A 27,737-nucleotide genomic window follows, 5' to 3' on the forward strand; every position below is an offset into this window, starting at 1 on the left:
TCGAATTTTGACCCTGTTACTGCTTTTATGGATATTGAAAAACATTAGATTATTTGTCAGGCATTGCTCATTTGCCTACCTTGTAGAAAGTTTTTTCTTAGGAGCTACAGGTAAATTATATATGTTCCCCTATATAGAAGAAATCAGCAAGTATAGTCCTAAAGCTGGCTGCAGTATTATAAAAATTCCCCTATAAAATTTCATCTTGTCAGATTTGGATGCCTCTGTAAAAATCATCCTTAAGCATATTCTTTATCTAAAAACTGAGCTATGCCTTCTAGCTTCGCACTTTGACAAATCTGATGTTCTTATTTAAATCATGTGTGAAAGTGCTGGGTTATGCCACCTTCTGTTTCACTTAGTCATCATCAATTCATTTGTGAAGCCACTTTGGTTATCTGTCTTTAGCTGGGAGAATGTCTTGTAAATAAGAACATTAGGGTGTCTTTGAGTTTTTGGCACTTTTCTCATTCTCTACAAAGATTTAAAAAGTGATCATGAACCCTGAAATACTTAAATGCAATAATTAGTTTTCATGTCCATCTCTCTACAAGCTCTTTGAAGAACAGAACTATCTAATTCAAATATCAGTAATTTAAAACATTTCTTGGGACATACTGAGCAAAAGAATGAAAAATTATCATTTTCATGTTCTATTAATATTAATCCAGGATTTACATCAATTAAGATAAATGATAAGAATTTATTTAGAAAATGACATTATCTTCTAGTATATGTAACTATCTTGATTTTAATTTTTCATTTACTAATTTTTATTTTACTCTTTCCAGATCAAAAATGTTTCTCCTGGCAGAAATTATGGAGCCAGCACAGGGCTTCTGTTCTACTCACTTTGTTAATATATTAACATTGCACTGCTGGCTCAAAACAGCAACTCTATTCCTTTTGTGCTGTTTTCCTTCCTCTAAATAGATCAAATATATCTAAATATATCTAAAAGAGAACACTTTGGTTTTCCTTAGCTTTCTTTTTACTAACAAATTTCAGTGCATTCTGACCCTTATCCTTTGGATATTATTATTATTTACGTTCAGGGAATTCTTATAACCGTCCTTGGTTGAAGGTAGGTAGGGCTATGCATGATCACATGGCAAAGCAACAGTAGCTCTATTTTAGTGAAAACAGAGAAGACAGGCTTCTGGAGTTCCAAGTAGGAAACTGGGACATATTTTTCCAGAGAAATTTTGAAAGCATTGGTTTTAGGTTCTAAAATGTTGTATATTATTATATTCATTGAATTAGTTGCCGAGGAATTTTCCCGCAGTAATTGTGTCTGTACTAAATAAACCCTCGACTAAAATAAACAAACTGATCCAAGCACAAATATCTGTTCCAAACTAGGCCATAAAAGGATTTCATCTAAGGACTTCATTTTTGGAATGGGATGAAGGAGAATATATGTGTTTGTGACAAGACTGGGAAAATCTCTCATGATCTCTTATTGTCAAAGTTTTGGGAATATCTTGGCTCTATTGTTTCTGGAATCTGTGAGATATCCTGGCTCTGTTGTTTCTGTAATCTGTGAGATAATCTAATATCATGCAAGTGAATCCTTCTTTTTGCTTTATCTACCCAGAGACAGTTTCTACTACATGCCTACAAAACAAATTTTTGTGGGGGAAGCACAGACTTTTACTTTCTGTGTATATAGAATACTTAGATGGGAAAATGTATTCAGAGCTTCTAACACATCTTACAAATTAAGTTCTGGAATACAGTTCATTTATAAGTTTAATTTGGCATATAGGCACTTGACGATTATGTATTAAATGAAAGAATATTGTGGAGTTTCTGTGATACCTTCACATATAAATATTTTCCATATCATTTATTTTGCTTACAGATATGTACACTCTGAACCTGCCAAATGCCAAAGATTAAAAGTGCAGTCTCAAAACACATTAAAGATTACACACTGAAGGAGACCCTCAGGATTGTGATGGGAATAAGTTAAGTAAATCTATAGAGCTTAACTTTTATGTCTTTGATATTCTAACATAAAGATTTATTGGTAGCAATTAAGTGTGACTGCTTTGCTCCAAGGATAAACTGCTTCTCGAGAGAGGATGCTGCTGATAGCTGAGTCGGGGTGTTAATTTCATTTTAATGATATTGAATAATTAGTTCACATATGAAATCTATTTTCCTTTAGCAGTGTTATCCATTCAGAATACATAGAAAAGTCTAACATATAATAATATATTATCTGTATTGTAACTAAAGATTGAAAATGATAAATTAGTCAGTATATTAACATTCGTATGATATCTTTCAACTTAAGTTACAAAATAGAGAAGATTTCAGCATGGATATATGCTTTACTAAAAAAATTATATAATGTTAAGAGGCAAGAGAAAACATTAGCAGATAAAGAATTAAGCTAAATATTTCATCATTTATATTGCTGGAGATAAATAACAATTCAATGGATATTCTATCAATTTTAATATGTTCACTGCCTATTCAGGATGGTCTTGAGAATTAGAGAGGTGAATTACTGTTGAAACAGACATCCTCATCTTTAATCCCAGAAGTTTCTATAAGACTAAGGTTCTTGGAATCAAAATTGAGTGTAGAAATGTGAGTCCTCTAGAGTAACAGTTGTCAGATAGTCCAGCATAACAAGTCTTCAGTTTGAAAGAATAAAGTAGAAAAATGAAACAAAACATTTGAATAGACACCTACTTATGGCATTTCTGAACACCAAAGATAAAGCAAAAATAAATAAATAAAACACTCAGAGAGCGAGAGAGAGAGAGAGAGAGAGGAAAAAGAAATCCTACATGTTATATACAAAAGAATGGCCATCAATTGATCATTAGCCATAACTAGAAGCAAGAAGAGCCGTAACTTCAAAGGTCTGAGGACAAATTATTTTTAACCAATAGTTATATGTTTCGGGCAATTATCAACTGATGTTAGGTGTAACATATATTTTCAGGTCTCTAATGACTTAAGGAATTTGCCACTTGCCCTATCATCACAGTTCTAGAGATGCTGACATGTGAAACTGACAACTAAATATATTCCAGGGGAGAAAAGTAAGAAATTTAATGAGATATATAATAAAAATATAATTAACACTGATGATTCAAAACTTACTTAAGCAAGAATGTTGATGACATTAAATTTTATTAATTCCCTTGTAAGCTCATAGTTCTTGATTCTAAAGTAACAAATTTATCAAATTATAATACCATAAATGTTATTTTTAATATTATGTGGGGCTTATACCTGTGCAACTTGAAAGTCTGTGACTAACCAAATCTTTCTGTGTCAGGTAGATTTAACTATTTGGAGCTTCCAGTTATGCTTTTTTTTTCCCCACTATTTACCTAAGCCATGTTCTACCAGCTTTACTGGAAATATGGCTGACAGTTTGATTTCTAATTGACTATTTTGTCAGTCAACAAATAAATTCTGAACTTAGGCAAAGAAGAGAGTTTCTATTTATTGTGCCCTAAAATACTCAAATATAGTCTCTAAGTACAATTTGGTGAGTTGAACCTTATTCAGAAACACAGGAATTTTGGGGGGCCAGCCCATGTAGGTTTTAAATCTGAAGGGACCATCTATCATTCCATACAGTGTAATTGTAGCTCACTGTAACCTTGAATTCATAGGCTCAAGCAATCCTCCTGTCTCAGCCTTAGGATTAGCTAGGCTACATGCACATGCCATCATGTCTGTCTAATGTATTTTTATTTTTTGTAAAAACAGGGTCTCACTCTGTTGCCCAGGCTGGGTCTCAAATGCCTAGGCTTGAGCAGTTCTCCCACCTCAGCCTCCCCAGGTGCTGGGATTACAGGCATGAGTCACCATTACTGGCCTGTGTGGTTGGCTTCAATCGGCTATCCTGAACTTCGAAGCTTTTAGGTTAAAACATAGGCTGGAGAGCTAAGAATGGGAAATACGTTCTTAAATATGAGGGTGAAAGGTATAAAAGAAAAAGGGTGAAATTTTCAGGTCTGGTTGTTCTAAACGTAATAGTAAAAGAGAAGATATTTTTGTTAAATAAGAAGAGGTGCCTGGAGTTCAAAGAAATCCAACAGAGAGTGATGGATAAGATCTCAGAGAGTCATGGCATGCCCAGATGAAGTCCACATTGAATCAACTATGAAGAATTATAATATTAATACTGAAACTAAATATTGAGAATAAGTGACTCACCCCTTAAATGTCAGGAGCCTACAGAGAAACTGCTCAAATTTTAAAAGGGAAAACCAATAAAATTACTGTGAAGCATTCAAAGAATTACAAGCTGAGTTTTAGTTTGACACAATTATTATAGGTTAACTATACTCTACATAAACCTGCTGGAGAAATTTATGGAATTGATGCTTTAAAGAAAAGTACAGCAAAGATGAGGCATAGTAAAGGCAAACTAGGCAGAGCAACAATAGATTGACTTTAGGCCGAGATTACATGTTACTCTGATGAAACAACAACAGCAACTGTTTAATAATTCTCAGGAAGGTAAAGATGGACAAGACAAGATTTTCATGACTAGTGGGTGGTTTAGCAGATTCAATATTGTTGATTTCCTATTTCTCATAATAAGACAATAGAGAGAAATATAAGCAAAACTAATGCCTGGATCAGAAAACAAAGAAAAAGTAGGATTAAAGTAGGAAAACAAATCTTGTAAGTTGTTGTAACCTATGTGTGTTAAATTTACTGGATGGTAAGTGGGCCTCAAATTAAACCTTTGTTTAGGACTGCCAAGTTACAAATTTCTGAACTTTGCAAAAATTTGGAATGTCTTAAATGCTGCTCTCTGAAAGTAACTCCCCCATATGGCTTTTTAAAAAATGTACCATAATTAACTCCTCTAGAGATTTCTCCCAATTAAATTTAAAGTTACAGACTGTCAATTCTAAATAGCTGCTATCCTAGCAAATTTGAAAATAAGATATTGTCTAGTTCTGGCTATCCTCGCAAAGACTAATGAATCTCTGCTATGAATTATGGGATAGTGAGCATAGCTCTGTTAAGTACTAAGTCTTGGAAATGCCATTTTGCCAGTCCAATGGATAGAATTTAGAAACAACTGATAGGATAGCACAGGTTGCAACTGTGTACGTACGATCTATAGTGTTCAACATTATGAAAAATGTTGCTTCATTTATTATTTTTATTTATTTTTAAATAAAATTTACTTAAAATTATTTTTCATCTTGATAGAAGACTACCAAACATGAAATCGGAACCCAGAAAAGAGTGTAACTCATTAAAGTGCACTGAAAGAGGATACGGTTTCTTTAAAAAGAAAGAAAATTGGAATTGTTTAAATGAAATTTTAAACACTTGGAAAAATCCAAGAATAGGCTGTCAACATTTAATAATATTAATAATTAACAATGTAAAATTCAATAGAAATAAAATTTGAAACCATGTAATTTAAAAGTAAATTGTCTATCTCTAATAAAACTCATTATATGAAGACAACTTACTCTCTGGTAATCCAGAAATCAAGCCACAGTGGCATGCAAATTCCAAATAGGTGTTAACAATTATTCATATAAGTCCTTTGAACACTGATTGCATGTTTATGTTCACAGGGCTATTGCTATAGGATAATCAATAATAAGGAAAATACTTTTGTGCTTTCATTAATTAACTCTGACTTGCCTTGTTAAATCCATTTGAACCTAAATACCATTAATCCATGGGAAATAATCGTACTAAGAAATGTTAGCCATTTTTGCCTTATAGAATGTTCTTAATATTCTTCTTAATATTAAAAGCAAGTATTCTACATAACACATCTTACAGTTACATTTTGCCAATACATGTTGCAAAATAAAACCCAAAGTCAAGCATGGTAACATATTTAAGGGAAGGATTAGTATTTTTTTCTGACTGTGAGGGTACTTAGTAGTTGAGAAACGAGTCTATAAAATTATTATCAAATCAACCCAATAGTGTATAAGGTTAATGATAGCTAAACTTTAAATATGTTATTTTAAATCACTGTATAATTGAAATGTTTAACTTTAGTAGCTATTTAAAAAGATATTTCAGTTGGCTCCATCAACAACTAATGAAGTATGCAGTGCACTGCCTCAATATCAGACTTACATGCAATTGTGAAAGCTGTTCAGATTGCCATTCTTTGTCAAGTATTTCTCTGGGAGAAATGAGAATTAACTTTCAAGGGAAATAAACCGAGTCCATTAGTCAGGCTGGGTTTTGATCATTTATATATTTTTAGACTGGAAATAAACTGCCAACATTTAAAAAACTTAACAAAGGAAAGTATTTTTTAGAAGAATGTTTTTCTCAATAAATAGTCACGAAATAGAGTATATCATTAATTGGTAGGACTAAACAAAATGAAGACATTTGAAAAAGATTATGATAATATTTAAATATATTTTTGAGTGATCAGTAACTAAAGAATAAATATATATTATTGATTAGGGCTGAACATTTGATCGTATTGTAGAAATAATTATGTTCTCAAGGTCATTTTTTTCTGGACAATATTCCTACTGAATTGGGATATATGTACATAATTTTTAGTAACTAGCAAACTAATAAACAATTAGGTTAGTGAGTTGTTCTGCAACTTGTAAGTATATACTTCCCTATTATTAGTAAACATTTACAAAGCAAGTGAGAAAGCAAAATATGAAGTCAATTGATCAGCCTGTATATTATAATCCTAAGAGCCTATCTGTTACCAAATGATGATTAGAGCAGTGAATATTCTTTCATAGGAAAGAAGGAAAATGTGAAAACCAAAAACACAATGTAAGGAATATTTGATAAGAAGGAAAAGAAATAATCAACCAATAGATTCTGGAATAAAGAGAAATTGATTTACATTTAAAGAACATGTCCTAAAGGTGCCATTTTGTCAATGAAAATGTTACTATGTATTTTTAAAATGTTATTTTGGGACCTACTTGCTTTCCAACAGCTGCTGCAACTCAAAATTGGCCAATTTTGCAAGTCATTTAAATGTCCCATATTATATATGAATGAAAAGATACACTATCAATTTCCTGACAGATGCAAAACAATCTGCTCTGAGTCTAAAATAAGTTTATATTCAATCAGTCAGAAAAATGTTTCTCCTTTACTCCATTTCAAAGAGTAGATACTTATAATTGCCATGAGAGAAAACAAAGCTAGTTAGTATAATCTCATTTTATCAAACCAATCAGGTATTAATTTTGAACATCAATAGCATTGCATTACTTGTAAGGATTTTGAAACAAATCTATGGATGGTTACGTTGAAGAAACTGCTTATTTCAACTACAGGCCAAATATTTTTATACTCTTTTAAACAGTAGCTCATTATAACCAGGAAACATAAGCCCTGAGTGTTTTAGGTAGTATCTGGAAAATATTGGCTTCAATATAGTTCTTTTGTTTCCAACCACTCTCTTTTTAATTCCCTATAAATAATAATAAAGAATTTATAAAAGTTAGAAAAAGAGGGAAAAATCCCCAAACCTACTTTTTCTTTAGTCTTCGATCCTTCTCAGCTTGAGTTCCGAGTTTGCCTAACCCCAGGGACTCCTGAGCTGCAGCTTCAGTCTCCATAAAGCCTCCTGTGAAGAGAAGTAACTAAGTATTCAGATTATGTTGCATGGGTTGTGTCAATTCTGAAGTCAGGTTGTTAAAGGTTTAGTTGAGCAACTGTTTAGTATCACATTTTAAAATTTTCCTTATATTACTAACCCAAGATGCATAAAATGGCATGGGTACATACATAAACATACACTGAGAAAATGAAAACAAAACAAAACAGTACCTATGGGGATATAATTTGTTGCACCCAGTGGCAACATAATAAATGTGGCCTGTTCACTGACAAAACACTTAAATATACTGTCCCCAAGTCTTAAAGTCTGTTATTATACTTTTCTTATGGAAAATAAGAGCAAATATCTATGCAGTGTGTGAGATTTGTTTATTTTTTCAACACGTGAAGTATTTGCAATATTTCACATATAATGGGATAAATGATAGCCAATTGGGTAGGAACTCAAGTATATGTTTTCTATTACAAGTTGAGAGAATGGAGAAGCATTTGCTAACTTCTAAGAGCTCTTCATAGACTACTCCTGGAAATTTGTTCTGCTCTACTGGCTGACTCCTATGTCCTTCACTATAAATCTTACTTCCAGAACTTGATGTGTTCTGGGCAGGTTCTTGTGTTGTTTTTTAAACTTCATAATATTTTTTGAAAAAAGTCTAAATTTCTTCAAAATAGCTTGATGAAAATAGTTATCACCAAGTAGGTCGTAAGTTCTCATTTAGTGTCAATATATAATATGTATACATTATATAACTTTGTAATAAAAGGAAGAAGAAAGAAAAGTATGATGTACATTAAACACATATCACAGGATTTCTAAACTTACAAAATTAACTCATAAATTATCTATTGTAATTGAAAAATAAGGACTTAGGAACTCCTATGTTCTGAAGTCGAGCTAAATGAAAATACTCACTATTTTTAAATGAGTTAAGGTATATACTTTTTTTAATAAAAGAAAATTAAACTCCGGTTAAGGTCAAGATTAGGTAGAAAGATTTAAGCTAATATAAACTCTTACAAAGACTATGCAAGAAATTTCATCACTATATCAGTAAATAACTGTTGAAGACAACTTTTGCTCTTCTCTCATTGTAGTGGACACTTCCTTACTTAACATTTGCAGGACTCGACCAAGATATGGTTTCTCTTTAGCAAAGTAAAATATCTTACCAAGGCGCCAGAAGCAAATTTTGATGTTACTGTTTTTAATAATTTATTTTACCAAATAATTTATAGTACTGGATAATATTAACTTGGGAACATTGATATAAATAAATTAATCTCATTCCTGATAACCTTTTTACTGAACTACATAATTTTTTAAAAGTCTTCTTTAATTAAAAACACATTTATTGCTGTATAGATCTAATTCAGAGATGTGAAGTTTGAGGGCCAAAATTTGTTTTAGTTATTATTCACATGTTTAATGAATATGGGTACTTAAATCTTTTTTTATTATGAAAGATTTTTCTTCTTGGTATGGATTAGGAAATCCTTCTACTGGTGAGTAAAGTACTCGGGAAACATTTTCAAATGGGAAATTTTCCATTATGTACAGTGAGTGCATATTTTCATTTTATTTCTCTCATCTGTATATTTGCCTTACTGTATATCAATAAATTATTATTCATAGTCTTCAAATAATAATAAAAATGTTCTCTTGAAATGTAAATGAAAATGAATGAGTCACTTAAAAGTTATAAAATTCTTGAATGGTCCATATAGGGACATTGATGAGGCAGACATATTCAATAAACAATGAAACATTTTCAACCACCAGGTGGTTAGATGAATCCGGCTTTTATTCTTCTGAGCAATATAAGAACATTTAAATTATGATTTAAATTTATTCATGTACCCAAAATTTTAATAGAAAAAAATCACATTTTTAAATAATTAAACTTGAAATAAAAGCAAAGAAAAATCCAGGAATATTTTGTGAGTTAAATCTAGACATTTTATTTTCTCATAAATATAAAATAAAAAGCATGAAGAACTTAGAAATACTCGGAGAATTGCAAAATCTAGTATCTTTTTTCAAAGCATTTGATAGATAACTGGAACTACATCCTACTCAAAAATGCCAAGTACAAATGGGACGTAAGGACATTGTATGTAAAGCTATTTTTAAGCAACACATTCAGGCCAGTGCGCTTAACCAGGAGAAAAGTCCCAGCAAGTGCATATTTTCAGCCCAGTTAAAACACTTCTGAGGGAGGACATTTTTTCACAGAATTGACCTAGCTGCTTCACTCATCTAATGTTTATCTTTCCACATACTTGATCAACTAACTGGTAAGGGTGACCTTAGCCAAACCAGCTTACTAATTATTTTACTCTATGGATGATTATCTAAATCCAGTGAGAGTCTGTCTCATTCTTGTCTAGGCATCAGTGGGCTCATATGGCTATGTGAACTTCAGAAATATCTATTTATCTATACCAATATTTTATTCACTCCCTACATGTGACTATTAAGCTCTTGAAATGTGCCTAATTCAAATGATGTATTGTAAGTGTAAAATACACAGCAGGTTTTGAAAACGTGGTAGAAAAATATATGTAATTCATAAATTTTAAGTGATCATGTGTTGAAATGAGATTATTGTTTCTATATTGGGTTAAATAAAATATAGGATTAAAATTAATCCCACCTATCTCTTTTAACTTTTCTTAATGTAGCTACCAGAAAATTTAAAATTACATATGTGGTTCACATTTGTGGCTTATATTGTATCAATGTTGGCCAGCACTATATACCAGAGTTTCTACCTGGATACAGTACATCCACAGAGGGAATGTAAATGTTTGTGTATGTTGAAGGAGGGTGCATTTTTTTGGGTATTATAATGATTGGCACATATTGGACAGGGGACAAGGATTCTAAACATCCTTCATTAAATAGAGAACCTGCAGCTTGTTTCTTTTTTCTTTCTTTCTTTCTTTTTTTTTTTTTTAAACAGGGTCTCAGTCTCTCTCAGACTGGAGTGCAGTGGTGCCATCAGAGCTCACTGCAGCCTCAAACTCCTGAACTCAACCCATCCTCCTCCCAAGTAGCTGGGACTATAGATGTGTGCCACTATGCCCGGCTAGTTTTTCCATTTTTTGTAGAGATGAGGTCTTGCTATGTTGCTTAGGCAGGTCTTGAACTGCTGGCCTCAAGGGATCCTTTGACTTTGGCCTCCCAAAGCCCTGGGATTACAGATGTGAGCCACCATGCCTGGCCTAGCTTGTCATTCTCAAAATGATGAGTGCCTCAGAGGAGAAACACTGACCTGTGGAAACTAGGGATTACTCATTCTTCAGGAGGTCTATTAGGAAACTATGTGGAAAGAACACAATGAACTCCACCCCTTTTATGGCCTGAAGTACTTGGGCTTGAAGGTTTGAGTCCCATGATTCAGCAGACTACTTACATAATAAATTGTTTATCACCTTGTCAGGGTCTGCCTAGTGGTTGGGCATGAGCAAGGCAGCATTCTTGCCCTCAAAGTTTTCTTGGCTATCACTCAGGCATCTTTACTTTTGTGAGGCCTTCGAGTACTTGGAATTATTGAGGGCAAGACCACTCCTAAGGTGTGACAGGCACAGTCAAGGATTTTTTTTTTTGCCAGCCCCTCTTCCTGTGTAAACAGTTTTGAACCACCAAAAAATCAGTGGGACAACGATCTACTGATTCAATCTCATACAATACCATTCTTGCCAGTGGGAGCGAGGGATCCAATTGCCAGACCACCCTCTTGAAAACAGGGTCAGACCACTGGCTCAGGATGACTCCATAGATGCGACTCACTAGGCTCCCTTGGGCATCTGGTCGAGTGCATGCGTGGCGTAGAGTGTCGAAGAAAACCCTGAAGGGGAGAAACAGGGACCCAGGCTCCAGCTGTTTGGCTGGATCGGGCAACATGTCCAGATGGCACTACTTCCCTTCTGGTCCCAGTGTCTGAATGGTAACTAAGAACATTTCGATGCTTCCAGTGATTTGACCCCGGGTCCGGGTCTCAGCTGGGGGTGCCTTGCCCAGATGGCACTGCCAGCCCTGAACTTTCCCAGACATCAGAGAGAGTCTTAAAATTTTTCAAGGAAGATGCTACAAAATGTAGGGCTTGCGAAGGCTCAGGGCTCAGGGCACAGGAAGGAGACTCACATGCCTAGATCTGTGGATGGAACTAGTTGGAGGTGTCTATTCATTTGGATTGTGAAGGTGTGAAAGTTGTTAGAATCAAAATGGAGTCACTATTGTTAAGAAAATCCTGGCAAGTAGAGCCAGGGAAGGCCATGAACAGAGGATTCTCATGCTCCTATGCATGACAGCAACAACAACAACAACAACAAAAGACCCTACGAAAGCCACAACCTTGCACGAAGGCCATTGCAATCCCATGCAAAAAATATTTTTATAGGTATATCTGTCTGGCAATTGCCTGTCCAACCTCTGACTGGTGGCACCCTTGTTATTAATTTGAGTAGCCAAAGATAATGATTTCAAAAAATTATGTAATCTTCTTAATTTTTTGCCTTTAAAAATCTTTGTCTTCCTTTCCTTCCCTGAATATACACATAGTTTATAGTTTACTAGGACATACATATTCTTATCACAATGCTCTATTTCTAAATAAACATCTTTTCTTTTAGAGAGCATCTCTATTTGGTATTTAGGTCAACAAAGACAAATATCTCCCCATTTCCCAGTCCTTAAATTTCATTCAAAATCACTTATTTCATATTGGCCCTTGAGATACAAGTCTGTAGAAATTGCTTGACAAACCCATATTGCAAGGCCTCTGTCCTTCCATTTGTCCAGCAGAGGTCTCTGTCATTGTGTGAAAAAGAGATCTCTAACTACTACAATCTGCTGATGATTGGTGGCTTCATCTTTCTTTCAGTAGAACTGTCTTCATCATTAATAAATAGCACATGGTTTGTATTTAAACACATTTGAATTTATAAATTGTTACTTAATTGTTCAACATCTGTTAGTCTGTTAGTGATCTGGAGACCGTATTTATACACAGTGCCTGGCTCATAAAGGGTATGTAACAAATACAGTCATAATTGGAGCTAAATACTACTTTATTTAAAGAAAGACCCTTTCGCTATGCAGAGCATGAGTCATTTCTAATGGACACTTTGTGGAATTTACATTGTAACTATTGGTTCCTTAGCATCAGGGAACAATCTAAATTGTGGCATAAAGGCCGACACAGACACCCAAATTTTAGATGTAGAAAAATACAGTCATGCGCCACATAAAGTCCTTTCTGTTAATGATGGGCTGCATTTATGACAGTGTTCCCATAAAATTATAATAGCACATTTTCACTATACCTTTTATGTTTAGGTACAAAAATACTTAACCATTGTGTTACAATTGCCTACGGTGTTCAGTACAGTCACATATTATGGATTTTTTATAGCAACAGGCTATACCTATAGTCTAGGTGTGTAGGTGGCTATTCCATACAGCCTGGGTATGTAGTAGGTTATATTATTTAGGTTTGTGCAACAAAATCCCCTAAGGGATGCAATTTTTAGAATGTATCCTTATCATTAAACAATGCATGACTGTACTTGTGAAATGATGCTGGTGTACTGCTGAAGCTGTTTTTGTCACTGTGAAATTATTTTTTTATTAAGCCTATTATAGTAGGTCAATGAGTTCAGACAATTATAATACAACTGGCAGATACCCATAAAAGAATTGCCATTTAGAGGCAAAAAAGCTGTTTAAATGTGTATATTGCTTTTCATACGCATTTAAAGGAAACTTGCTAAAGTAGCCTTAACCTAATAATATATGCATTTTTATATATGCAATTGGGAATTCTGCTTATTCATAGTTAACATACTTTTCTGTTTTCATTATTTTTTTCATAGCTTTGTTGTTTTGGCTCTATTTGATCACTCCCTTGTCTTGAATATCTCTTTGTCTTAGATTTGTTTCATCTTTTGCTATGCCTGTCAATAGCCTCTTCTTTATCCTAACCATTCAGTATTGACATCAGCTAAGTTGGTCAGATGTGTTCTTTTTTCTTCATAGTAATTATTAATAGAGCTCTGTGAAGACTCAAAAGAGTTGGTGTTTCTCAGGTGGCAAACAAATCAGTATGTTAAGATGGTATGGAGCAGTTAATTTCCCTAGAAATAGTAAATGTTTAAATATTTCTGTCTCTTCTCCATACACTATCATCATTTTTCTAAGCTGACAAACTGCCTCTGGAAAACAGAGCTCGTTTGCTCTAATCCTTAACTCTCACTTCTGCTTGGATGCTTGACCCTGGAACTCAGATCATCTTATTTCTGTGGTTGGCTCTGCTTCAAGATGCTGCCTCCCAATCTCTGCAGTTCCAATCTGTCTGTGGCTGGGTAACTTGATCTTCGGTGCTAATCACTTCCTTTGCTTCATAAGCTGGCATCACACTTCTGACCCAGCCAGTACCCACTTCCTATTTAACCACAGAAAACACCATTTCCATGACATTTGCTATGGAGCTTGCTGTTTCACATAGTTTCAATACCCTTTTCTCAAAGATAGGTCCCGTTTGAAACTCTACCTTTACACCTTTTCAAATACGTAGGAAGATTGCACTTAGATGATCCTAGTAGAATCAAACATATACAGGGAGAGAAAGATTAACCCAGAACTCTCTGCAAACATTATGTCTGTATCTTGTATTAGAAAAATTATAATGTTTCTGTGTGATTATTTTATTGTTGCCTTGAGTTATTACTTATTCATTTATATGGGATATCCTCAAGACGTTATATACTTCTTGAATAATCATATTTTTAATTTCTTTATGCACCCACACATGTTCCACAGGGATAGGAACTCAATGAAGTATTTTTTGATTGAAATAATCCCAAGAGTTTCCTTTCTGGAGCATTAGACCAGGAAGTAGGAGCCAGGATTCACTATCAACTCTCTTACTAAGTAGCTGCTCTGCCTTCTGAAATCATCTCAGTTTCTATATGTATAGAATGTGGACAACTACATGATCCTCACATATCTTCTAGAATCTTTAGGCATACAGATCTAGAAGTCTGTAATCTTAAAAGCAGAAATTTATTTTCATAGTAAATATTTTATGGTGTTTGAGTTGTATAAAGAAGAGTTGCCAGAGAAAAGACTTAAATGTTAGAGATTCATAGATTCAGTATTCCTAGGGTTGAAGTAGATCTTAAAGATCATCCAGTTCAATCAGCTTTCCAATGCTTGGATCCTCTCCACAACAGCTCTTACTAGTATTTGCCTAGCTTTTGCTTGGCAATTTCCAAGTGACAAATAACTCACTACCTCATAAGCCAGCCCATTTTGTATAGAATTCTGACACCCCACTGTTCTTTCTTACATTGAGATGAAGAATAATTTTGTACAACTTTAATACTTTGGTTCTAGTTTCGTATCCTTGCTTACAATGAAAAGGACAATAGCTCTTATACAGAACAACTCTTCAAATGTTGTGATCAGCTACTTGGTAGGTCAGCAAAGGGAATAAACACACCATTTACTTATGTTCTCCGAACATGATTCCAATCCTCCACAGGTGCCTAATTTTCTCCTCCAACCTTCCTCCAGGTTGATGATGTGCCTTTAAAAGTACAGTAACCAGGATGGATTCCATTGCTTGGCTGTTCTTTTATCATAGCAGAGTAGAGTAGAAAAAACTTTCATATCAACTCTTATGTCTGTTAATGTGGCCTAAACTTATTAATCAATATTGACTTTAGAGTCACATGAATTTTTTATTTTTTTTTCTTTAAAAACTTGCTTCCAAGAACTATACTTTTAGAGTAGGAGAATTTAGATCCCACTTACATCCATTCTTTTTATTTTTGGTGGGGGGGATAGCATTTAGGGGTAATACTAATCTTTTCACTTAGGATTCCTCCCCTTATTAGTAATCCATCAATCAGATACCTGAGCTGTGGAAACATTCATATCCAAGTGATTTTGGATGTGCTGATCAAGAACAGAGTGAGTCCTAATCATGCCACGAGAAACTTTGATCCCAGGTGATGTTACTCCACTCATCAGTGGGCAAGGATTATTTAACCAGTTATAAATCCCACCTAACTGTTCCATCACTCAGGCCCCATTTTGACATCTTGTCCCCAGGGATGTCATGAGTGATGGCTTGCTCACCACCTTTCATTATCTGTTACTAAGTAAAGTTGCCAAACAAACAAAGGACATTAGTCTGACATGGCTATTTTTAACATAGGTTAATTTACTTTGTTTCAAAATAGATTAATGCCTTCAGATAAAAGTCAAGCTAGTCAGGACTGCAATTATTTATGCATGATCCCAGATCTTAGGGTTCATAGCCACTGTTCCTAGTTCTGACAGGACAGACAATGTAGCAGATAAAACTTTTCTGGGCCAAAAACATAGTGAAGTTTTAGTTTTAAGTATAAAGTCTGTATTTGTTTACGTGCTATCTTTGCTAAAGTGAAAATTCCTCGATGCCGATAGCCATGTCTTAGTCATTTTCCTAAAGTCCATAATTGGTACTCTGCATTTAAGAGTGGTTCAATATATGTCTATTCACTGAAAGTAGGAATAAATAAATTATTTTGGATTATATATGTCTTCTCTCCCTCCACCAAAAAAAAAAAAAAAAAAAAGTCTCCTCAACTCTGGGTCATAAATGCCCTCTTGGTAATGCCTATATTCTGGTTGAACTCTTTCTCTTCAAGTAAACAGATAGAAACAAAAATGAGTTTTTGAATGGTTCCACTTATTTGCATATTCTATTCACATCAGATAAATCTTCATTTCATTCATTTTCTCTAAATTTGTACATTACTAAACAAAAGTAACAATATAGATTCTATAATTCTCACTTTGGTCTTGGTGATTTTTCCAATTGTCTGTCTATTTTGATGGATGGCATTCCTGCCACTGCTTTTACATGTCGATGACACTTGCTTCTATCTATTATTTGTCATATTCTCACTTTGCAATTTTTGTAACAAATCATTTCATATCTGTTTTAGGCAGAAAACTCCCATTTCAGATACATTGCTTCTTCCTTAATCCACATCATCATAAATATAATTGTGTGTTACCATCCTCTGGAATTGCTTTGACAGTACACAGCCTTTGGTGTCCTAACTACCTTTCCATGTTAGTTAAGACTGCACCTATTTCTAGCGTTTCAGTAGCAGTGTGTTTGGAATTGATGCTGTGGTAGGTCGTAAAGTGATTGACAGATGAGGAAGGAAAAAAGTAGTTGTGAACAACTCAGTCTTGTACATTAAATGCAGGGTAAAGATAAGTCAATATTTGGAGATAATGGCAAGATCAAGTGATAGCTTTTAAAAGTGTGAATTAGACATGAGCATATTTGAGCAATAATGAAAATATCAGAGATGCATTGCATATGGATGCATAAATTGAGGGGTGGGGAGAGATCATGGTCATTGTGCTGTCAATTCTTAGCAGGATGCTATTACATCCTGAATCTATGTTCCAGGAAGTCAGCAGAAGTACATATTGGTCCTGTTGTCATGGGGATACAAACCAAACCTGTTTATTTAATTTTTCATCCTGGGATTTGTGACATTGAAAGACAATAAATGGCCAGGCACAGTGGCTCATGCTTGTAATCCCAGCACGTTGGGAGGCCAAGGCGGGCAGATCACCAGAGGTCAGGAGTTAAGAGACCAGCCTGGCCAACATGGTGAAACCCCATCTCTACTGTAAATACAAAAATTAGCCAGGCGTGGTGGTGGGTGCCTGTAATCCCAGCTACTAGGGAGGTTGAGGCAGGAGAATCATTTGAACTGGGAGGCGGAGGTTGCAGTGAGCCGAGATTGTGCCACTGCACTCCAGCCTGGGTGACAGAGTGAAATTCTGATTAAAAAAAAAAAAAAGACAATGAACAAAAATACAAAGAAATAGAAATGACTCTAAAACCAGATCCCCGAGTAAGCTAGAAGGAATGCTTCCTCTGTTAGGTGAGTTTCCCTAAATTCAATTGTGGCCTTCAGGTAAACTTGGCTTATATTATGCTTTATTTTTCCTGAATAGTACTTACAAATGGAATTTGAATTCTTTACATGGAAGAACAAACCCTCACTGATTCATTTGAGTCTACATCACTCCTATTTATCTTCTGCCCATACACTGATACACATTTCAGTTGGGAAATCTTGCTCCTACATTATAGGTAATAATAATCTAAATGAGAACTGTAAACCCTAGTAAGAACAGAATAATTTTTTCAAAAGATATATAAAAACTTGAAATCTCCTATTAGTACCACAGCTTTTTCTATCCTACTTTTGTAATTTGAGTGAACTAACCATTTGAAAAGGATGTCATAAGAGAATTTTAAAATAAAATAATTTTGGTTGGTTTCTGTTAGGTTTATTCAGCTGCTTTTCAATACATTGCTTCCTTTGAGTTTTGGGGTTTCCATATTGATATTGTCTATGCTAGTAATACATTAGTAAGAACAGACATATTGTTGCACATATTGAGTTTGATTCTTCATGGGTAGGAGTTATCACATCGACTGATCCTTCCTATCTGAAGTTTATGTTATTACCCTAGCATTTCGAAGTATTATATAAAGCAAACAAGATATCCTCTCCAAATATTTCCCTTTGTGAATTACTACAAACATCTCCTTTGCTGTTCATCATTTCTGATAGAACCAAGGAAACATTTTCATAGTTTCATTTATACAGCTTTCCCTTTCCACACCATATTTCTTTATAGACATGTAGTATAGCTACTTTCAACTTAAGTCATGTGTCTCTGCTCTTTTGAGTTAAACCTTTTAAGAGTTATAAATCTTAGCACATGGTTCAGAATTTCAAATTTGGTACTTTGACATCACTATCTCTTTCCCGTAATTCTTTCCCTGGCATACTATTCTATTTTCTAGTTCTATTTTTACTGGTAGAAGAAAGAACATTGGCAATGCTCCTGTGTTTTAGAATTTTCCAGATCAAGACATTAAAATCATAATCACTCGAGATTTTTCCCTAGGTTCCTCAGATGCATGAATAAGCAGTACTAGGTTGTAGTCCCCGGGTTTGAAAACTGTGCATGGTCTTTCCATCACAACTTGGATACCCCTTCTAGGACCAAAGCAGACCTAAAATTGGTAGCCCTTAACTAAAGTATCAATGGGGCCCATGTATCATATCCTTTGGTGCAAATATGGTTTTCTGGAACCTGTTTAGACATATGTTTTATTTTTATTTCTTCAAGTCTTATTTTCAGTAAAGACTTTGTTCTTTTTCCTGGAAGCTTTGATTCACCATTTATGTAGCTTCTACCTAGTTTCATAGGTATAGCATTTTGCTCCTGCCTTCCTCATCCATATTGCAGTCCTTAACAAGCTGCTGATTCTGGCTTTGTTTACACTCTACCTCTGCTGTTCTATGAAATAAAGCAATATTACTCAGAGCTCAGAAACTTTCCCAGGTATAAACTATGACCTGAATTAACTTTTGCTAGTTTCTGACTTTGGTGGGGTTGATGAGAATATAATAGTAATTGAGTTAATTCTTATCTGCTCTGACCTGAAACACACAGTCAGTGAAAATGAGTAATAAAGGCTAAGTTTCTCAAAGGTTCTATACTTTTCTAGCCTTTAACTTATATCTTGCATACCTTGATTTTGATAGAATATTGTTGGCAAAATTTCTAATGAATTAGGAATTTCTCATCAAAGTTAAATATGAAATAAAAATATAAAATTTTAAGTGACAAGGGCAATTAAATATATTTTAAAAGTAAAGTGTCAATTATGGCAACTAAGATGAATATATATGTTGAAATATAAATAAATATGATTATGATGTTAGCAAAATTAATACTCAAAAATAACCACTTACACTATAGTGACTGACACTGTAATATATTGGATATGACAGATCATTTGGTCAACCACTAGTTGTCAAATAAGATAAAACAAATTTTAAAATAATGTCTGGCATGCATATTTTAAATACAAAATAATCTGTGTCTCTCTTTTTTCCTCATGCAATAATATTATGTATAGCCTAAAGAGTTCCTCTACTGAGGAAGAGGAATACAAAAAGATTTAATTCCTTTGCTGGAGACCATATAATCACACACTGGCCACACATCAGTTTCCTGTAGCTTCCGATGCTTTGTGTGGGTTTCACACTATGGAAGACAGGAAAGGCATTTTTGGGTACTGTAGTCATAAATCTGCAAACATGAATATCGCAATCAGAAATTCTTTTGATAATAGGGCAGAAAACTAAGTCCTGGAGCTGGGTATTCCTTGCAAATAATTATTACTCTATTTGAGAAACCAAAGGATGTACTAAGAAATTTGGATCATTCCATTCAGCACTTACCACTGTAGGTAGGAGTTTAATTCTTTCCTAATAATATAACTCTAAAAATTAATATATAGAAAGACAAACCCCCATAAGTGAAGGATATATATAATCATTTCAGAAATATCACATATTCTTCTGACAATTATGTAAGTATGTATCACGTATGTATATATCTGCTTATTTCTAAATACATATTTAAGTAGTACCATTTCAAATGTACTGATCTATATTTTTATTCTATTAGTCACTGACAACAACTAATTATAACACAGTATCTATTGCCCTATTCTTTTCCCCACATCCATCTCTCAACTATACACCATAGAGTTTATTAGGGAGAAGCTATGATAGTTTAAAGCAAAAAAAAAATCATGTTCTTTACATTTTATGTAACATATTATAAAGCTTTATTCTAACTTTTTAAAAATTCTTTTTAATTTTTTGTAGGCTTATCAATTCTTTAAACAAAAAAACCTTTAAATCTACATAGCTAAGCTTTTATACACATTCATGCTTTAAGTGGCAGTATACTCAATGGTTTTAAGCTGATTTTGAAACATTGGCACCACGATGAATATCACAGTTATGCGATTTATGAAGACATTATTTACTCATTAATAAAATAAGGTTTATACCACTAACATTTACTTTGTAGGTAACTGTGCCTGTCACAAGAGTTAGCATTAAATAAATTCTAGCTATTGTTATAAAGAGAGAAATAAAATGACTGAAAAGTTCACAATACCCTTTCACTAAGTTTTATTAAGCATTATTCAGCTAAATTGAACATTTAAAGCTAATCAAAATATAAATTTTGTCAGGTAGAAAAGAGAAGAAATGAAAAGAAGATCAATGAAATGAAATGAAAGATAGATGGATACCGTGACGTGAGTAAAATGAGTGGCAGTGGAAAGTCTTAACACATGCATACTTACGGAGCTGCCCAAGTCGAGCTTTTTCTTTTTTACCAAACAAACGTCCTATTGAAGACTTGATTCCTTTCTTCTTGGGGGCTTTGTGAAGAGAGTCTTGGCTGCTGTTGGCACTACCAAGCCCGAGGCTTTCTGGCTCAAGAGAGACAGATAAACTACGGCAAAACACAAAAGAGGAAAATACATGCAACATCCACAAGGTACACAAAAGTCATTTCCTTTATAAAATGCACCAAAGGAGGAACAAGCAGACTTGTCGTTTTTTCCCCTATTTTCCCATGTTTCCTTTTAAGATATTAAATGCAGTTTTTTTTTTCAGCCATTGGGCCCTGAAACTCCCAAATTTCCATAAGATAAATTCATTTTTGCTCCGAATGGCTTTTTTTCTTTACTTTTTTGGTATAATCTCAAACTAATCAGTGAATATAGGCTGAGTTATTAACTGCATGATAAATGGCCTTCTATTATGGAGCACTTGATCCATTGTCTATTTCTCAGAGTCTGTTTTTCTAATCTTAAACATAATGACCTACAGCAAGGAACTGAAATATAACTATTGTGAAATTGAAGCTGCTTTTCTAATCTACAGTTTTACTTGATTTTCCTCTAGCCATCGTTCCCTCTCTCAGTTTTGGAGCCAAATTCAGTTAATTTAAAATCATCTGGGTGCAATTTGGAAGCAACAAACCATGTATCCTCGTGATCAATGTATGTGTTTTCCTAATTAGAGTTCTCAAATATTATTTTAAATACATGTTAAACTGAAACGCTTTTCAAGCAGTTGGTTAAGTTTCAATTTCTGGTCAATATATTTGACACCGTATTAATAGGATGGGATCAATAGACATTGCTATTAGTTTCTATAGTTGTTAATTTTATAACACCATGATAAATTACTTACTTTTACTTACTCATGTGAATTAATTTGAACTCACATTCCCTAACCTTCAAGCAATAGCTTTTTATATGTTGAAATATACTCTTTTTTGGAGAGTGAAAGAAGTAATATTTTGAAGCTGAAGTAACTGATTTTTCCACATTAACAATAAAAAATACTTGGAAAAAAGAAATGACTGCCAACACAGAAAGCCCTACTTTTAAGAGCATTTATTGTAAGACATAATATCTAGAAGATAGATATTTTTATTGAAGCATTCATCCTTAAGTCATTATATTTGGTTACATTAATTATGTGTCTACAGATGCTGCAATTGATGAGACAATAAGAGAAGATATATTTCAGATATAAACTACATGCTTAGGTATATTCATATCATCAGTGATTATAGAGATCTCTTTGCAGTGCTTTATGCCTATGGATAAGACAGTATAAAGAATTGTGATGACAAATGACGTATTTCTCCATCTAGACTTATCTTTTTCTTTAATATTTTAGCCAAGGACTTTTTTATTTTCTAATAACTTTCTGACTGAGGAGTTATTACTGCTGGCAGCAGCAGTACCCACAGGATGCACATACCTGTCTGCTAAAAGGCACAATCATATACTATTCAGACTTTAATTAAGCTTATACTGCAATCCAAATTTATGATCTTGTCCTACAGTCTCCTTAGTTTTTTGTTAATATTTCTAGTAAGTCCTTCCTCTAGCCTGATCTCATTTTAATAGAAAATATCCACTAAAAAATAGAAGAGTTATTCTTATCTATGTTGACCAATAATAAGACCACAAAGATACAGTTAACTTTAAAAATACAAATTTGATATCAAAATTGAAATTTGGTTATTTCACAAGTGATACTGGGAAAAGGAAGCTGGAGAATTCTGGCTCAAATAATGTAAATTGTTAAGCAGTCTATTCGACAACAACGAAGGAAGAGGAATATTTTTGGAAGGAGGGCATTCAATGTGCAGTGTGCCTGCAGAGTCTTACCTTCGAGCATCATTGTGGTAGGAAGAAGGGAGAGTGTGAGTCATTCTGAGGGCTCTAGGGGTAGGAGGAGGAGAAGTTTCACATTTAATCGTTGCTTTGTCCTCTCGACCATCTTCTTCCACAACTGCAATCTAGAAGCAAAAACAATACATTCAAATAAGCCCTTTCTAAATTTCAGTTGAAATTGACACAAATGGAGAATCATGAGAGCAAGGCTATCGAGTAATTTTAATACAAAATAAAACAACAAAACTTGGGGCATTTAAGTCTTACATACATAAATTCCCATTAAAGAGTTTGATTTTCACAAATATTTAAATTGGACACATTAAAATTAAAAAAAATCATAGACCCACTACACAAAAATGTTTGATTAATAAACACCATAGATCAAGCTTTTCCAACCCACAGCCTGCTGGAAACATATAGCCCAAGACGGCTTTGAATGTAGCCCAACACGAATTCGTAAACTGTCTTAAAACGATTTATGCACGGACCTTTTTTTTAAAGTTCATTAGCTATCATTAGTGTCAGAGTAGTTTATGTGTGGCCCAAGACAATTCTTCTTCTAATGTAGCCCAGGGAAGCCAAAAGATTAGACACTCCTGCCATAAATCAACTAGTTGCTGACTATTGATCTATAGTGTTTATTGACATTGATCTAATGATATTTTATAACATCAGAATATAAACTTTTTACAAAAAGGTATTAAACACACATTTGAACAATTCACTAACATATAGCATTATACATACTCAGGTTATCATAATAAAGACATCTTTTAAGTAGGGATTTTTGAAATGAGAAGTTGATAAAATATAACTTTATCAGATAAAGTGTTTTAAATCAGTCAGCCTAATGAAATTTATTACAGGGTATTTAAAATATGAGTTGTGGTTTGTAAGAAAAAAATATCTTTTTAAAGAGAATAATAAAAGGTAAGATGGTAATGTTTTCAAATTGTTCCATTTTACTACCATGATGGGAAAACTGGCAAAGACATACAGAAAACCAAAAGAAGAAGAGATGGGAGGAATTTCCTTAAAGAACAATTTAGTACAGAATCCAGAATGACTCAGGATACTATCCATTTTGTCAGAGATGAAGATATACAGCTGTAACTTAAAATTTTTTCCAATGTCAAGTTAATTGTAGAGACAGTTTTTACAACAATGCTGCATATTTTTCATGGCATCGTTGTGTATCACAATATGGAGAGATCAGGATTGTAGAAAACACAGCTAAAGACTTATGGCTTTAGAGTTCTGATGAAAAAAAGTTCTTAGTATGGCTAAACAAAAATTTTTAAAGTTCTAGGGAAATATTTTGTTTGTTTTTATGTAAAGCTATTATGCATAAATGTGTTTATCTATAATAAAGACCTTGTACCTTTGAGGAACTTCATGAAATTGTCAGGACTTTTGTCACCCAATCTTAGGTTCCTTTTAACAGCTTAGGTAGGTAGGCATTTTTATATAATTCCTTTGCTCTATTCAACTAGCATATTGCCATCAGGAGAATCTTTTTCAATAACTGCTTTTGGATTGATTCTGATGCTGTGGAAAACCTTTTTAAATCCACAACCCAGCTAAACTCTTAAGCGTGTTTCTGAACTATTCCTAATACATGTTAGTGTTTTCACAGTTCTGTGATCCCACCATGACTCTTCTCTGATTGTTTCTGCTAAGCATGGCCATTTTTGCTGTCAGAATTTTGTTTCTGAAACATCTTATAAAATACCCTCTTTGTCCTCCCTGCCAGCCAAACTATACTTATTCCCAGTAACAGCTTCTAAAAACAGCATGGCACATGTATACATATGTAACTAACGGGCACATTGTGCACATGTACCCTAAAACTTAAAGTATAATAATAATAATAAAAAATCATGTACAAAACTTTCCTCTGAATATCACCTAGAGTTTTGGAATCAGAGAGGGATTTGAATTCTGATTTTTCTTAAATGTTGAATAAATAGGCTGATTACTTACCTGCTCTAATATTAAATTTCCTCATCAATAAAATGGAAGTGATATAATACTTTTCTTAATGTAGTCTTTTGAAGTGTAAATACCATCATTTATTTAACTCCTTCCCCTGATACACAAGATTTTTTTAGTTTGTGGTCCCTCTTTCCATGACTTTTCTCACAAATTATGTTGTTACTTCCTGAATTATTTGAGACTACATTTTCGTATAGAACCTTCCATCCTACTTTTCTATTTCTTACACCCATTAAACTTATATAGTCCTTTTAAGGTGATGGAGGTCAAATAAAATAAGGACATTATACTTGGTAAATTTGGTAAATAAGAATGAACTGGTAGTGTTAAGGAGAAGAGGCTATAGGTAGATAGATAATAGCCCAGGAAAATAAAATGGTAATTCCATCTATTCAAGCCATGTAAGAATAATATAGATTCCTTTATTTTTTTTAAAAAAAGGACATAAAAGTTATCTGGTTCCAGGAGTGTTTCAATGTTTGGGTGTAAGCTGACTACCACATCTCGAAGATGCTGAGGAATAGATTTTTGCACTGAATAGAAGTTTGAATCTTTGAAATCTTTTTCATCTGATGTCCCATGAGTGTAAGCTCTACTCAATTATCTAATAAGACGTCATTTTGTGAATCAGAACTTCAGTTCATTTTGTTTCCCATATTCCATATTTATTCTCTTGATTTCATTCCAAACAGAAAAGCAGTGTTTCGAACATATTTTTTTATTTTGCATAGTCTTGATGCTCTGGCATCTGGAGAGGATGCTCCTCTAACCCTAGGGATAGTTAATTCCTGGAAATAGGACATCACTCACCTATAAGTACACCTTTCACATGCAAACCAAACAACTCACAGCCCATACTCTAAATCATCTTCTCCATCTGGCTCTTACTCTCCAAGAGGCAATATTCCTCTGCCCTAATCACCTGTGGGCCAGGCTGAGACAACTAGAGAGAGTCCCTACATCCTGAGGCCAGACAAAATTAATCAGGCTATCCATCCTAAACTTGCTTATCCTGCCTTGTCTTGCCTTTCCCTAAGAGACCTCAGAAAACCTTCTGCCCTGCTCCTTCTGCCTCCTGACTGACGCTGGTGCTGTCCTGAGGCACAGAGTACTCTCTCCTCTTGGGAACTGTGAGTAACAAGCTATCTTTTTTTGACAGCTTTCTCCCGATCTGTTGTCCTCACCCTATCAAAATAATAATAATAAAATATTTGAAAACAACGAGCATTATTTATTATATATTAAATATTAAAACATTTGTACTATATTATATTAATAAATATAAATACTTATATTAAAATATCAAATTACACCATCCTTGGTTTAAATATTCAATGGAAAACAGGATATTATGGTTCTTATAATCTAATTATTGCTCCAGAAATCATAAACAATTTTATCTTTGAAGTATTTTCTATTATAATCAAATTTAAACAATTCAATACACTTTAAATACTCTCAACTTTTTAATGTTTTATCAACATTCGACTAGACGGAATAGTATTTTAAAGCTTTCATAGAATAAAACAGTATTCAATTCGTAATGATGTAAAAGTTATTTACAGTACCTTTCTCCGATGTTTCCTCAGATCACTTGGCTGTGATTGGCAGTAATAAAAACATAAAACACAATTAATTAAGAATTAACAATCATTTGACCAAGTTACAATTTTAAATAGTGTCTACAACTTGACTATCATTTTTTTCTTCATTTTGTTATTTTCTAAATAAACATATTTTAATTATTATAAAAGCACTCCTCCTGGTAGTTAAATTTAGAGAGGGAACTTCTCAGGTAACATAAGTCAGATGATTGTTTCCATAATGGGGCCATGTGTACAGGCACTGGATACGAGGCATGGACCCTGGGAAAGAGAAACTGTGGAATGAGTGAGTGAGTCTAGCTAGAAGAGTGAGCTAGCTAGAAATAAATGAGACTGCATCTTTTCAAGAAAATATTATTGGGAGTGAAGATCCAATGCATATACAAGGAGTTTATAAATTCTTGTTTTTGCCCCATCTATGCAGAGCTTTGGGCCTCCTTTGGGCAGATGTGCTGTTCCTGCGGGATCTCAAAATTTTTGGCATCCTAAAATCTTTCTCTGTCCCACAAATGCCAAAAGCATTTTCTTCAGGTTAAAAAAAATTACCCATATATTACTAAAAAAAATACAATTGGTGACAGAACTACATTAGGTGTTAAGGACTTCCTGGATTTCATTTCTTGCTTCTCTGACTTAGATATTAAACACTTTAAATATTTCTTTACTCTTCTAAAAATGCCTTATTTTTTCAGTACTCTAATTATAATGTAATAATATTCATATTCCACTGATTTATTTATTACTAACTGTTCAAGAAAATTCATGAAAGCACTGGCATCTTTCTCTCTCTCACACACACACAATCACATCTAAAGGATTATAAATATATTATTTTATTGCTATGAAAGTAATAGCACTATCAAGAGTTATGATGCTTTTGTTTATAAAAAGACTTAAAAGTGTAAAACTGTGTTGTAAAAATGTCAGAAATAAAAGCAGTACAAAAATAATCAAAGTATTCCTGCCTTGAATGCTGACTAAATTTTATTCTGTGGTCCAGGATTCTTACTATAGCTTTGGTACTAAGTTGCTCATTAATACTATGTAGCATATCTTATATATACTATGCCTGTAGCATAGGCAGAAACTAAGCAAGAGACAATAACACTTTTAACTAACAAAATCAGATGAATGGTTCCTAAATTTCTAAAATAAGCAGATCACAGTGTAGTTCCGTATGTTTGGTTAGTATATCTCAGCACATTGGCTAAAAGTTTGTACTGTATCCAAGTGGAATCAGTTCTGATTAGCTGGGCATTTTTTTCTGGTTGGCCATTGTCTATTCTATTTAAAAAATATTTTTAGTAGGAAGTTTTGGAAATGAGCAGAAAATAGTGGACTCAGCAGCTTAAAGAGGTAACTGTCTTCTTTTTAAAAAAATTCACAATTTTTC

General features: G+C 33.7%; 1 protein-coding gene across 25 annotated transcripts in view; it reads right to left on the reverse strand.

The window, feature by feature from the left end:
• PPFIA2 (PTPRF interacting protein alpha 2) overlaps window positions 1–27,737 on the reverse strand; it is a 499,610-nt gene that overhangs the window by 60,121 nt on the left and 411,752 nt on the right. For all 25 annotated transcript variants that reach the window (XM_055358835.2, XM_055358845.2, XM_055358837.2 and 22 more), the window contains 4 exons: window positions 26,309–26,338; window positions 22,737–22,867; window positions 20,847–20,998; window positions 7,492–7,585 (listed from right to left, as the gene is read on the reverse strand). In XM_055358835.2, the coding sequence (XP_055214810.1) occupies window positions 7,492–7,585; window positions 20,847–20,998; window positions 22,737–22,867; window positions 26,309–26,338 (407 nt within the window). The remainder of the gene's footprint in view (window positions 1–7,491; window positions 7,586–20,846; window positions 20,999–22,736; window positions 22,868–26,308; window positions 26,339–27,737) is intronic.

This window comes from Gorilla gorilla, chromosome 10, assembly GCF_029281585.2.
Source record: "Gorilla gorilla gorilla isolate KB3781 chromosome 10, NHGRI_mGorGor1-v2.1_pri, whole genome shotgun sequence".
In the NCBI taxonomy this organism is placed as follows: Eukaryota; Metazoa; Chordata; class Mammalia; order Primates; family Hominidae; genus Gorilla; species Gorilla gorilla.